Consider the following 13742-nt stretch of genomic DNA (forward strand, 5'->3'; position numbering starts at 1 on the left):
CTGAAAATGTCCGCGATCGAGCACCGGAAATGGCTGTTCGATGGGTTTTGCAAGTAGAAATGTGCTTTATTTCACCAAATCAGCTCGTATTTGGTGTGGATACGGGATTCTAGAGGACGAAGGAGTCATAAGAGGTGCAAAGAAGTGCTATTTGGGAGTAGAATAAATCTTCCGAGACAGTAGACAAGAGAAGGTCATATTTGAGAGATGCGCGTAGGCCGATTGTCTTTCCGACAAGCGAATGATACAGCAGATTAATCATTCGTTTTGACCAGAAACCTAGTCTCTAGTTTTTATGAATGAGTTTTTTAATTAAAACAATCACGAGAACTCTCTCGCTTAGCCTAATGGCTGTTCGATGGGTTTCGCAAGTAGAAATGTGCTTTATTTCACCAAATCAGCTCGTATTTGACATCGGTTTGGTATATATATATATTTTCTAATCCTTGAAGTAATCCCACACTTTGAAGTAAATTACTTCAAAGTGTGGGGATGTGCCCCACACTTTGAAGTAAACCCATTTTTTACTTCAAAGTGTGGGGGGATCTTCCCACACTTTGAAGTAAACTCAGTTTTTACTTCAAAGTGTGGGGGGATCTTCCCACACTTTGAAGTAACTTACTTCAAAGCGTGGGACTTTTGCATCGCCTGTTTGAGCCTGATGATTTTGTCAAAAAAAAATGGCAAAGTCTTTTGGATGAGTGAACAGAAAAAGTGAGCGAGCCAAGAAACATAATGCTGTTTGTTATCAGGCTTTAAGCAATGTCCCATTGTTGAGTGTGACGAAAACTCGTGATGACGATTTTAAAACATGTTGGGTCACGCATGGTCCAATCTTACATGGTCCAATCTTACATGGTCCAAACTTACATGGTCCGACCTTACATGGTCCAATCTTACATGGTCCAATCTTACATGGTCCAATCTTACATGGTCCAATCTTACATGGTCCAATCTTACATGGTCCAATTTTACATGGTCCAACCTTGCATGGTCCAACCTTGCATGGTCCAACCTTACATGGTCCAACCTTACATGGTCCAATCTTACATGGTCCAATATAACATGGTCCAACCTTACATGGTCCAACCTTACATGGTCCAATATTACATGGTCCAACCTTACATGGTCCAACCTTACATGGTCCAACCTTACATGGTCCAATCTTACATGGTCCAATCTTACATGGTCCAATCTTACATGGTCCAATAATATATATATGGACCATGTAAGATTGGACCATGTAAGGTTGGACCAAGTAAGGTTGCACCATGTAAGGTTGGACCATGTAAGATTGGACCATGCGTGACCCAACATGTTTTAAAATCGTCACCACGAGTTTTCGTCACACTCAACAATGGGACATTGCTTAAAGCCTGATAACAAACATCACTATGTTTCTTGGCTCGCTCACTTTTTCTGTTCACTCATCCAAAAGACTTTGCCATTTTTTTTGACAAAATCATCAGGCTCAAACAGGCGATGCAAAAGTCCCACGCTTTGAAGTAAGTTACTTCAAAGTGTGGGAAGATCCCCCCACACTTTGAAGTAAAAACTGAGTTTACTTCAAAGTGTGGGAAGATCCCCCCACACTTTGAAGTAAAAAATGGGTTTACTTCAAAGTGTGGGGCACATCCCCACACTTTGAAGTAATTTACTTCAAAGTGTGGGATTACTTCAAAGTGTGGTGCAACAGTCGTGCCGCGTCTGCTATCCAGTTCGCGGTAGGATTAGAAAATATATATATATATACCAAACCGATGTCAAATACGAGCTGATTTGGTGAAATAAAGCACATTTCTACTTGCGAAACCCATCGAACAGCCATTAGGCTAAGCGAGAGAGTTCTCGTGATTGTTTTAATTAAAAAACTCATTCATAAAAACTAGAGACTAGGTTTCTGGTCAAAACGAATGATTAATCTGCTGTATCATTCGCTTGTCGGAAAGACAATCGGCCTACGCGCATCTCTCAAATATGACCTTCTCTTGTCTACTGTCTCGGAAGATTTATTCTACTCCCAAATAGCACTTCTTTGCACATCTTATGACTCCTTCGTCCTCTAGAATCCCGTACCCACACCAAATACGAGCTGATTTGGTGAAATAAAGCACATTTCTACTTGCAAAACCCATCGAACAGCCATTTCCGGTGCTCGATCGCGGACATTTTCAGCTTTGAAGGCTATTTACGGGCAAATATCAATCGCTCCCTGACTTTTTATGCATCGAGAAACAAATTTAGTCATCGCTGAATCAGTAGCTTACCTTAAATCCCGACATAAATCAAACAAAACCTAGAAAACAGACAAAACTTGCCTTCACACGTGTCATGAGCGGCCTTCGGCTTCTGTTCGGCCTTTGACCGGTTATCCCCCGTGGAGAGAGAGAGAGAGAGAGAGAGAGAGAGAGAGAGAGAGGGAGAGAGGGAGAGAGAGAGAGAGAGGGAGAGAGAGAGAGAGAGAATGTGTGTGTGTGTGTGTGTGTGTGTGTGCGTGCGTGCGTGCGTGCGTGTGTGTGTGTGTGTGTGTGAGGGGGATGGGGGGTTGTGATATTTACATTCATAAATTGCAGTCTAAAGATAATACTTCTTGAGTTGTTTTAGCCATAGCTCCGTTAAGGATCTTTCTAAAACACCCGACACTAAAACACCGTCTGTTTTACAATAATTTGTGTGTGGTTTTGTTTGGTTTTGTTAGCTTTAGCTTGCTTGAAATATCTCCTTTACAGCTTGTCGGAACGGGGGTTATGGTGAAAACTGCTCAGAGCCGTGTGGTCACTGCAGTGGAGGTGACCAGTGCGACCCTTTCACTGGGACGTGTACTTCGTGTAATCCCGGGTACAAGCCACCTGTTTGTAAAGGTAAATGTCTACTGTGTGTATGTCACATCTTCTCCGTCTTCCTTCGTTTCTTCCTGTAGCTAATTTGGTCTGACACCTTCATTCGTCATTTCACTGAACAGGACCATATGATAACGGTCTGTTCAAAACCGTATAACTAGAGATGGCCTACGTGACTGCGGCCAAAAAACAAAACAAACAAGTCGCGTAAGGCGAAAATACAATATTTAGTCAAGTAGCTGAGGCTCACAGAATGAAACTGAACGCAACGCAACGCAGCAAGACCGTATACTCGTAGCATCGTCACTCCACCGCCCGTGGCAAAGGCAGTGCCCGTGGAATTGACAAGAAGAGCGGGATATTCGTTGCGCTGAGGATAGCACGCTTTTCTGTACCTCTCTTCGTTTTAACTTTCTGAGCGTGTTTCTAATCCAAACATATCATATCTATATGTTTTTGGAATCAGGAACCGACAAGGAATAAGATGAAAGTGTTTTTAAAACGATTTCGAAAAAAAAAATTTGATAATAATTTTTATATATTTAATTTTCAGAGCTTGTTTTTAATCCGAATATAACATATTTATATGTTTTTGGAATCAGCAAATGATGGAGAATAAGATAAACGTAAATTTGGATCGTTTTATAAATTTTTAATTTTTTTTACAATTTTCCGATTTTTAATGACCAAAGTCATTAATTAATTTTTAAGCCACCAAGCTGAAATGCAATACCGAACCCCGGGCTTCGTCGAAGATTACTTGACCAAAATTTCAACCAATTTGGTTGAAAAATGAGGGCGTGACAGTGCCGCCTCAACTTTCACGAAAAGCCGGATATGACGTCATCAAAGACATTTATAAAAAAAATGAAAAAAACGTTCGGGGATTTCATACCCAGGAACTCTCATGTCAAATTTCATAAAGATCGGTCCAGTAGTTTAGTCTGAATCGCTCTACACACACACACACACACACACACACGCACAGACAGACAGACAGACAGACAGACACACATACACCATACCCTCGTTTCGATTCCCCCTCGATGTTAAAATATTTAGTCAAAACTTGACTAAATATAAAAATGAGCCTGCTGTAGGAGGACCGTGCAGATAGCAACTTAATTTTTTGTGCAAAGCGGCGGGGTAAGCGACGGTCGAACTGACCTAATTCACCCGACACAGTCATCCAACGGGCCTTTTCACTGAGTCGCGTTATACAGTGAGCTTTGCCGGTTTTTTTTGCATCTCACAAAATAGACTACATTCTTAGTTGTTCCGCTTTCGACAGATGTCTGCATAGGTCACTGGTTATGCTGCGCTGCGGTTCCTAAAGTCACTAGTTCGAGCCCCATCAGTGCTATAATTTTTTAGTGTATTTTTTATGAATCATGCGCGCTTTTCCTGTTCAGTTTATAAAATATGCTCTTTTTTTTTTTGGGGGGGGGGGGGTAAATTGTGAAAAAAACGTTTGTCTAGGGCCATGAGATCATTTTTGTTTGCGTGTATGTGGGACTGGCGTTCCCTCATGCTCCCGCGCTAATGTTGGCAGGATTCGTCTTCTTAAATTCTGCTCTTAAACAACGAGCCTTCGTGGGGTAACGGTTATAACATTGTGCTTCATCACCAGTTGTCCCAGGTTCGAGACGCACAATGAACTTCATTATTTTTCTTCTTCGTATTCGTAAATGATTATGAAGTGCCAGTTGACTGGTTTTTATGTGTTCATTTTGATTCATATTCATAGCGTGTGTCAAAATTGTATCGTAAGATCAAACCATCTTTTTTTTTATTTCTGCATACAATGATTGTTTTTAATCTGCACTTTAAATCGCTGTATCTAAAGTTGAAATTCATTGAAATAAAGAGAAGTTATGGCCGTTGTGTATTATTTGCATCTTTTTCAAAGCACAGGTTAGTGCACCATGAAAACAGTGTTCGCTCAAAACAGGGAACGCGCCTATTTCTAGAACAAATACGTACACTTCATAAAAGAAAGTTATGAAGAGAGTTGCACACAATGATTCGTAATCAAAAAAAATAGTGTACCAAAATTCTTTTTAAAGTGTCTAGTATTTCAGTTTCGATTTATATTAATTATAATGTTGAACATCTCTGCAAGATTTTGAAATGTTGAATCCCTGCATGTCCCTTTGAATATTTCTGTAACTGAAAATGGAGAAGAAATAGCATTTTCTTGGCTTTTCCCTGGTGACTAGAATGCTTTTAAACGTCTAAGGCCTCTGCGGGATTCGCACTCAACACTGGACTGGACATCTAGACGCATGGCCGGGAACGTAGAAGAAGAAGAAGAAGAAGAAGAAGAAGAAGAAGAAGAAGAAGTCTAAGGCCTACACACATTTCACAGTCAATGTATTAGCAAAAAAGACGGTTCAACTTAGATAGATTTCAAACTTACAGATACGATGTATCTCCTTCAGTCCACTGTAGCGTTTGATACATATCAGCTAAACTAAGTTGCTTCATTTTACATGCAGATGAAATCTCCATTAGCTTCAGGAAATTTGAACAGAGTGTGTGCACAAGATCTCAAGGATGCTGGTGACAACCCCGGTGTCTATGACACCTTATACAAATGAAAACCATCAAGAGAACTGCCGCTTGTTTTCGTAATGTACTGTACGATTTACTTGCAAGGTATAGGTCTCTTGGACCACCTACCCTGTTCTTCACACTATCTGATGATGACATGCCCTGAACTGTAAAAAGATCGCCAACAATAAAAAACAATATTTTAACGCTTCATCATGAAGCTCGTTTTCTGTAACAGTAATACAAGATCCGTTTAAGAGTGCAACCAGGCTGTGTATAAAATCAAATAGTAGCAATTGTACTTAATTATCTCAAATACGTACAGGTATTGAAGCTGCTGTGTATTAACATAAATACAAACGAAACACAAGAACATTAGTATTACATTAAAATATACCGTAAACTACATTGTATACGCCCCCACCCCCCCCCCCACCCCAATTTTGTCCAAAAGTTGGGGATGGGCGTTTAATAGGTACTAAACCCTTTGCTTGAGCGTTTTCTTTATTATACAGAATAAGGATATTTTGGTCAGTGTTCAAATGATGCGTTACTGCACAAAACGTTCCTCTCTCTCTCTCACACACACAAGCACACGCACACACACATAATCTGCAAGCAAACCACGAAGGAAATATTGTTGTTTTATGGTATGTTAACAAGTTTATAACTTAAATAGTTAGTGATCTGTTGGACAGAATAATTCAGGTCTGCGGTGAACAAACCCATATCAACATTTTAACGTTAAGCAAATAAACGCATTTTCACAATAATTGTGAAAATGCGTTTATTTGCTTAACGTTAAACTAATTATTAGTTGAAGAATGATAAGTCACGTTTGTCTCGGAAACTAAAAGATTATTTGTTGTCAGTGTGTCGCCCAATGAGGGGAAAACTGTGTACGAGGGACAACCTCTTGCCTTCAAAGGCCGCGATAGAGGGTAAACAAACACAAGTCTGTTCATTCGTTATGTTCTAACTCCTTGAAGTCGACCTCTCTATTCACTTCCAAATCTCGTCATGTCAAAACGATTTGCGTGAAGCGATATTACTACATTTAGTCAACCCTTCCAACTGACAAAATGAAATTGACCACACATATACTCCACAGCTGTGTCACCAGCATTCATGCCTTGCGGACTTGCCGACACGTTCACACAACAGAGATCGTTCAGAAAGTGACAAGCCAGTATAGCGCATTAGCGAACAGCATTTCACAGCTAAACGCGCGTTTTGATATTCTTTCTAATTTTCAGACCTTGCTTTTAATCCAAACATAACATATCTATATAATTATGTTGTTGGAATCACGATACTTAAAAGAATCAGATGAAATTGTTTTTAAAATACTGAACCGATCTTCATGAAACTTTACATGAGATTTTCTTGGTATGAAGATCGGTCCAGTAGTTTACTCACATATCGCTCTACACACACACACACACACACACACACAAACACACACACACACACACACACACACACACACACCAAGACCCTCGTCTCCATCCCCCGTCTATGTGAACACATTTAATCTCAAATTGACTAAAAGTAAACAAAATAAGACAACACAGACTGACAACAGCAAGAACATACAAACCAGAGCACAGGTGTTTTTCTTGACAGAGCACGACTACAGTTAACCAGTCTCGCTGTCTGGTTTTTGAGGAGCTGATGACCCAGTTTGAACACTGGCTGAGATTTAAAAAATGAAATAAAAATCTGTGCACCACGTGACACCGGGCTGACACGTGTGGGGCGATCGAGCCGGTCACTGGGCATGGACATGATTCACGGACTTTTTCTTTTTTTTCCCCACGGACTCCGCTTATTCAGTTAACGCTCGTTACATTTAGTCAAGTTTTGACTAAATGTTTTAACGTAGAGGGGGGAATCGAGACGAGGGTCGTGGTGTATGTGCGTGCGTGCGTGTGTGTGTCTGTCTGTCTGTGTGTGTGTGTAGAGCGATTCAGACTAAACTACTGGACCGATCTTTTTGAAATTTGACATGAGAGTTCCTGGGTATGATATCCTTTTCATTTTTTTGATACATGTCTTTGATAACGTCATATCCGGCTTTTCGTGAAAGTTGAGGCGGCACTGTCACGCTCTCATTTTTCAACCAAATTGGTTGAAAGTTGAAATTTTGGTCAAGTAATCTTCGACGAAGCCCGGACTTCGGTATTGCATTTCAGCTTGGTGGCTTAAAAATTAATTAATGACTTTGGTCATTAAAAATCTGAAAAATGTAAAAGAACATTTTTTTTTAATAAAACGATCCAAATTTACGTTCATCTTATTCTCCTTCAATTTCTAATTCCAAAAACATATAAATATGTTATATTTGGATTAAAAACAAGCTCTGAAAATTAAAAATATAAAAAATATTATCAAAATTAAATTTTCGAAATCAATTTAAAAACACTTTCATCTTATTCCTTGTCGGTTCATGATTCCAAAAACATATAGATATGATATGTTTGGATTAAAAACACGCTCAGTAAGTTAAAACAAAGAGAGGTACAGAAAAGCGTGCTATCCTTCTCAGCGCAAGTACTACCCCGCTCTTCTTGTCAATTTCACTGCCTTTGCCATGAGCGGTGGACTGACGCTGCTACGAGTATACGGTCTTGCTGAAAAATTGCATTGCGTTCAGTTTCATTCTGTGAGTTCGACAGCTACTTGACTAAATGTTGTTTTTTCGCCTTACGCGACTTGTTTTCATATGCGGCCACCAGCTTCCGGAAATACTGGCTATAACAATCATGAACAGTAATAATCCCAAATGTCTTGGGGCGTTACTTGTTGTGCCTGCTAACATTGCTAATTTAATTCAGGTGAGTAAAAAATCCTGCCCTGTGGCTGAAACTACACACATATATATATTGTATAGCTGCGACTTTTTTCCAAATTTTAGAAGCACTGGTCAGTATTAATGTCAAGCGGGAGAGCAAGTTAGCCCTATTCTCAAGTTGCAAATAAAATTATGTGCATGCGTTAACTTCAGCGCACTTTTTGAATACAAAGAGAATGTGGACCGTTGACAATTGTGTCAATGGATTAATATTATATATAGAAATAGACGTACCCATCAAACAGATTTCTCTGAACGCCGATTCTAATGATCGTGCAGCGCTCACTGGAATGAGTGCCTATATGCTTTCAGTTTGCATCGGGAAAAGGTACGGAGCCAGCTGTGATCTGAACTGCAGTGAGAATTGTGATGGTGACGGATCATGTGAAAATGACACAGGCAGATGTGTAGGTGGATGTACAGCAGGATACCTTCCGGGAGAAAACGGTTTCTGCAATGAGAGTAAGTAACACATACGTTTTTCACTTTTGCCCAGCTCTTAAGCGAGCGGATGGTACTGCAACAAATCATTATTTGAACTAATACAGAATGTTCTAGCAGATTTTAAAAAAATCTGTTAAGCGATCATCTTCTACAAAGACGAATTTTGTGTGCGATCCTTAAAAGACACTAATATTGATGCGATACAAACCCTATATTTGTGTTTTGTAGTACTTTCTGTCTGCCCCTCAGTGAGAAGTGGGTTGTTTAATTGGTCGAGCGGTTTGATTGTGTGTGGAATGTTCTGCTTAATGCGGTGCATTGTGTTTCAGCGTGTGAACAGGGCAAGTACGGCGAAGAATGTTCAAAGTTATGTGGGAACTGCAATGGCGCCTGTCGTCATGACGACGGACATTGTGCAGCAGGCTGTATGGACGGTTTTGAAGGGGTCCTCTGCGCAAGTACGTAACACACCTAGTACCTGAATTTTATCGGAAAAAATCTTACATTATTAATCAACTAAATAAATGCAAACCGAACCAAGTTTGATGTGAATGTTAGAAACTTTGTTTTTACTACCCCCTATCCCCCCACCCCTAGCCTCTACCTCTCATCCTAACCCCCTCCCCCCCTACTAGCCTCCACCTCCCATCCTACCCCCTATCCCCGCCCTTTGTATCTACCTCCCTATATCCACCCCCCTAGCCACTACCTCCCATCGTACCCCTCCCCCCCCTCATCTAGCCTCCACCTCCAATCCTACCCCCCTATCCCCGCCCTTTGTATCTACCTCAATATATACTACTCTCTGAAAGCCAATACCTCCCACCCACCCACTATCCCCTCCTTTGCATCTACCTCCCTATATACACACTATCCGCCCCCCCCCCCCCCCCGTTGTCTCTACCTCCAATCCTGACCCAAATCCCCCCACCCCGAACGTCTAGCTCACATCTTACCCCCTATCTTCCCCCCCAGCCTCTTCCTCCCATCCGACCCCCTATCTCAACCCCCCCTCCCCATTTATCTCTACCTCTCATACTAACCTCTGATTCTCCCATCCTACCCCCTATTAATTTCTCCCCCCACCTTTTAACCTCTAATTATATCCTCTATCTCCCATCCTACCCCCTATCTCACCCCCCCCCCCCCCCCAAGGCATTGTCATTGTCATTCTCTCTCTCTCTCTCTCTCTCTCTCTCTCTCTCTCTCTCTCTCTCTCTCTCTCTCTCTCTCTCTCTCTCTTTCTCTGTTCATTTTATTTGTATAAAATATTATGAACTATTTTGAAAGAAAAGGGTCGAAGTTATCACTTGTTCGCCATGTCTTGTTATCAGAATGTGTATTGATTATCAGTTTTATAACGTGTTTAAAACGTGTATACAAGGAAAATTAATAAAAACACGCTTAAACCAAAGAAGAAGGGGGTGGAGGCTGAGAAGAGGAGAGCTCAGCGTATCATCCCATGGTTTTCCCTCCGTCTTTATCAGACGGGTGCAAGGGGATGGGACGATTCGACAGAACCTCCTCTCGCGTATATAACGAGATGGGAACACAGCGAACCTTCACATCTCTTTACTCCCCTCCATCTCTACGAGATGGGTGCAATGGGGAAGAGATGAAGGAAAGGTTGACAGGTCCCCCTCTCTACTCCCTTTAACTAGAAATCCATACCCCACCTAAAATCGTTTCTCAAATTTGCCAGGTGACTTTAGGGCATTTTGTTTGAAACAGAACGGTAAGTGTGTCGTCTGTAAACAGAAACTCTTGACAAGCACCCTCCATACGTAGAATGCACTAACGACTTTTGTCGTTTTACTTTTGTATTTTATTATTTTCTCTTATCCATGAAACTGCTTGCCAAACTTCCGTTGCGAACACCTGTGTTTTTGTGGATGTGCATATCTGTGGTTGGAAATATTACGTCCTCGCATACTCGATTTGGGAACGTAGAGTTTTCCTTTCTGGCCCATGTACGAGTACGCCATACCTATTCGGAAACGAATGGGTTTGTTTATTAATTGTATGCGCCTTGTGAAGAGAGCAGGTAGACTAATACGAGAGTTGTTCTTCAGTACTGGTAACATAAAGGGGGAAAACTGGTCAGCATTTTAATCTGCAGTTTGTTCTTGAAATATATCTTTTCATAAAGCAGAAATACTGTATTATCTGATTTACAAAAGAAAAACATCACTGGTTTACATGGTTCTTACAACATTTAGATTGTAAAGGTAAGTAGAGTTACTTTGAATCAAACGTCGAGCGTAACCTGCGCATCATGTGACGCCATGAACAAATTTGATTTGCAAAATGTATACAGAAAGTAATTTGCATTTCATGTATTGTGGCCCGGTTTTATTTTTGGTCTTTTATCTGCTTTTCTATTTGAAGCTCATTTGGGGCGTTACGCTGATCGAAGTGAGGTACCCAAAGTGCGACACCAGTCGTTACGCAGGTTACGCCATGGAAAACACTCGCATTTCACAAAGACAGACAATAAATGGCAACATTTCAAGAAAGACATACGTTTATTTGGACAATATTTAGAGGCACACTCAGCTTCACGTAAAACATCAGTTTCTGGTCACAGACACTGCCAGCTTTTACACACAGTACAAACACCCTTTTGTTTGAACACTCACCGCTTGAGAACACCCTAGGTACCCTCCGTAAAGAGCGAGCATTTGTCAAAGAATTTGTTTTTGCATGGCCAGCCGGATTGTCTAGTACCACAATCGGACGCCTCGTTTTGGCGCTCGAACTAACTTTTAAAATCTATATAATTATTTGACAGCTTGTAACACAAACATGTTTAAATCATACAAGATTTATTTTTTCACCAAAACAAGATCAATACAACTCGAAGTTTGGAAAGTTTAAAAACAAGTCGCGTAAGGCGAAAATACAACATTTAGTCAAGTAGCTGTCGAACTCACAGAATGAAACTGAACGCAATGCAATGTTTCAGCAAGACCGTAGCATCGTCAGTCCACCGCTCATGGCGAAGGCAGTGAAATTGACAAGAAGAGCGGGGTAGTAGTTGCGCTGAGAAGGATAGCACGCTTTTCTGTACCTCTCTTCGTTTTAACTTTGTGAGCGTGTTTTGAATCCAAACATATCATATCTATATGTTTTTGGAATCAGGAACCGACAAGGAATAAGATGAAAGTGTTTTTAAATTGATTTCGAAAAAAAAATGTTGATAATAATTTTTATATTTTTAATTTTCAGAGCTTGTTTTTAATCCAAATATAACATATGTATATGTTTTTGGAATCAGAAAATGATGGAGAATAAGATGAACGTAAACTTGGATCGTTCCATAATTTTTTATTTTTTTTTACAATTTTTAGATTTTTAATGACCAAAGTCATTAATTAATTTTTAAGCCACCAAGCTGAAATGCAATACCGAAGTCTTCGTCGAAGATTACTTGAACAAAATTTCAACCAATTTGGTTGAAAAATGAGAGCGTGACAGTGCCGCCTCAACTTTCACGAAAAGCCGGATATGACGTCATCAAAGACATTTATCGAAAAAATGAAAAAAACGTCTGGGGATTTCATACCCAGGAACTCTCATGTCAAATTTCATAAAGATCGGTCCAGTAGTTTTCTCTGAATCGCTCTACACACACACACACACACACAGACACACATACACCATATGACCCTCGTCTCGATTCCCCCCTCTACGTTAATACATTTAGTCAAAACTTGACTAAATGTAAAAAGGAAGCCTTGAAGCACGTCACGCCAGGTCGTCTTTCCCCAAGCAGATGAATTTTCTGCATATCGCTTGCTTTTTTTAAGCCAACCGCCGCCGATAGGTTCATGTGACTCGCAGTCGTTTGTTGCATTTTAGATTCAGAGGTACACAATAACGTGCTATTGCAGATACAGCGAGTCCCATTGAAATCACAAACTGACGACGAAATTGTGAGAGAAAAAAAGGAAAGTGTGTAACACGGGTCCACGATTGCTTATGGGTAAAATAAACCACGAAATCTGGCGTGTGGCTTACGCAAGCTTAATAGCCATTCAAACGGACTGTGTCATTTAATGCTGTTAAATGCTATTGCAAGTGTGTTCCATGAGGTTAGAACTTCTTTTTTCGTGAGAAGATTTAAATCGTTCTGTAAACCATTTGAGACAGACTGGGGCTTTAAACAAGCAAAGATACAACAGAATTCTTATGAACACCACAGAACATGAGGTAAGTCGGCAAAGACGTATAGTGTGCGTAACCGTTTTTGGTCGCAATTTTTGCTTGTAGTTTTACAGCAAATTGTTATATTACAGTATCACATTTATTGAATGGTCTTGATATTTTCTTTGATTGTAGTGATTTTACTATCTCTTTGTCATGTACTGGGTGCTTTGTGGCCAGTTTCTCCTCTATACTGTATTAAAAGCTGACCTCCACTTGTCACCCGTAGCAAAGAACAACTCGGGAGGGAAAAAGCGAACTAAGGTTAAACGTTTTATGATTCCCACACATCACCATTTCATCGATTATTCCATGGATCTGACAATGGCATCAACAGGGCAAGTGTCCAGCTCTGGTTCGAACACACCGCTGATTGGAGGCGCGGCTGGCGGTGTCGTTGTGTTGATTGCTCTTTGCGTGGTGATCGCCATCATCATCATAAGGTACCTGATGTTAATTAGTAAACTACTAACATGTAGCATTGTCCATGGTGTGTTAACAGCAAACACAAACGATTTGTACAACTTTGAATTTATATTGTCATGTGCTATACGTAGATGAAGTAATTATCATATCAACATGAGTTTTGGTGACGTAGTTTGACACTCAATAAAACAACTCTGCAAAATGTAGGGTTGTCCGGAACAGAAATGTGTGTATTTGCGGACAAATAAGCTTAACTAAGATGGCAAATCAATCTTTCACCTTAAAGCGAATAGAATACCTACCATCAGAACAGCACGCCCTTTTTTAAAAAAACTTATTTCATAGTATTGCAGATATGTTTGGGCAAAAAGCACTCCTTCGTGCGGAATGTATCTATACTTATATTTTGTAATATGTAG

The 13742-nt window shown here is 40.4% G+C and overlaps 1 protein-coding gene across 1 annotated transcript in view; it reads left to right on the forward strand.

Annotated features, from left to right (window-relative positions):
* LOC138963928 (receptor-type tyrosine-protein phosphatase mu-like) overlaps nt 1-13742 on the forward strand; it is a 500599-nt gene that overhangs the window by 469623 nt on the left and 17234 nt on the right. The window contains exons 9-12 of the mRNA XM_070335790.1: nt 2730-2861; nt 8560-8709; nt 9021-9149; nt 13235-13340. Coding sequence (XP_070191891.1) covers nt 2730-2861; nt 8560-8709; nt 9021-9149; nt 13235-13340 — 517 coding nt within the window. The remainder of the gene's footprint in view (nt 1-2729; nt 2862-8559; nt 8710-9020; nt 9150-13234; nt 13341-13742) is intronic.

Source organism: Littorina saxatilis, linkage group LG4 (genome assembly GCF_037325665.1).
Source record: "Littorina saxatilis isolate snail1 linkage group LG4, US_GU_Lsax_2.0, whole genome shotgun sequence".
Classification (NCBI taxonomy): domain Eukaryota; kingdom Metazoa; phylum Mollusca; class Gastropoda; order Littorinimorpha; family Littorinidae; genus Littorina; species Littorina saxatilis.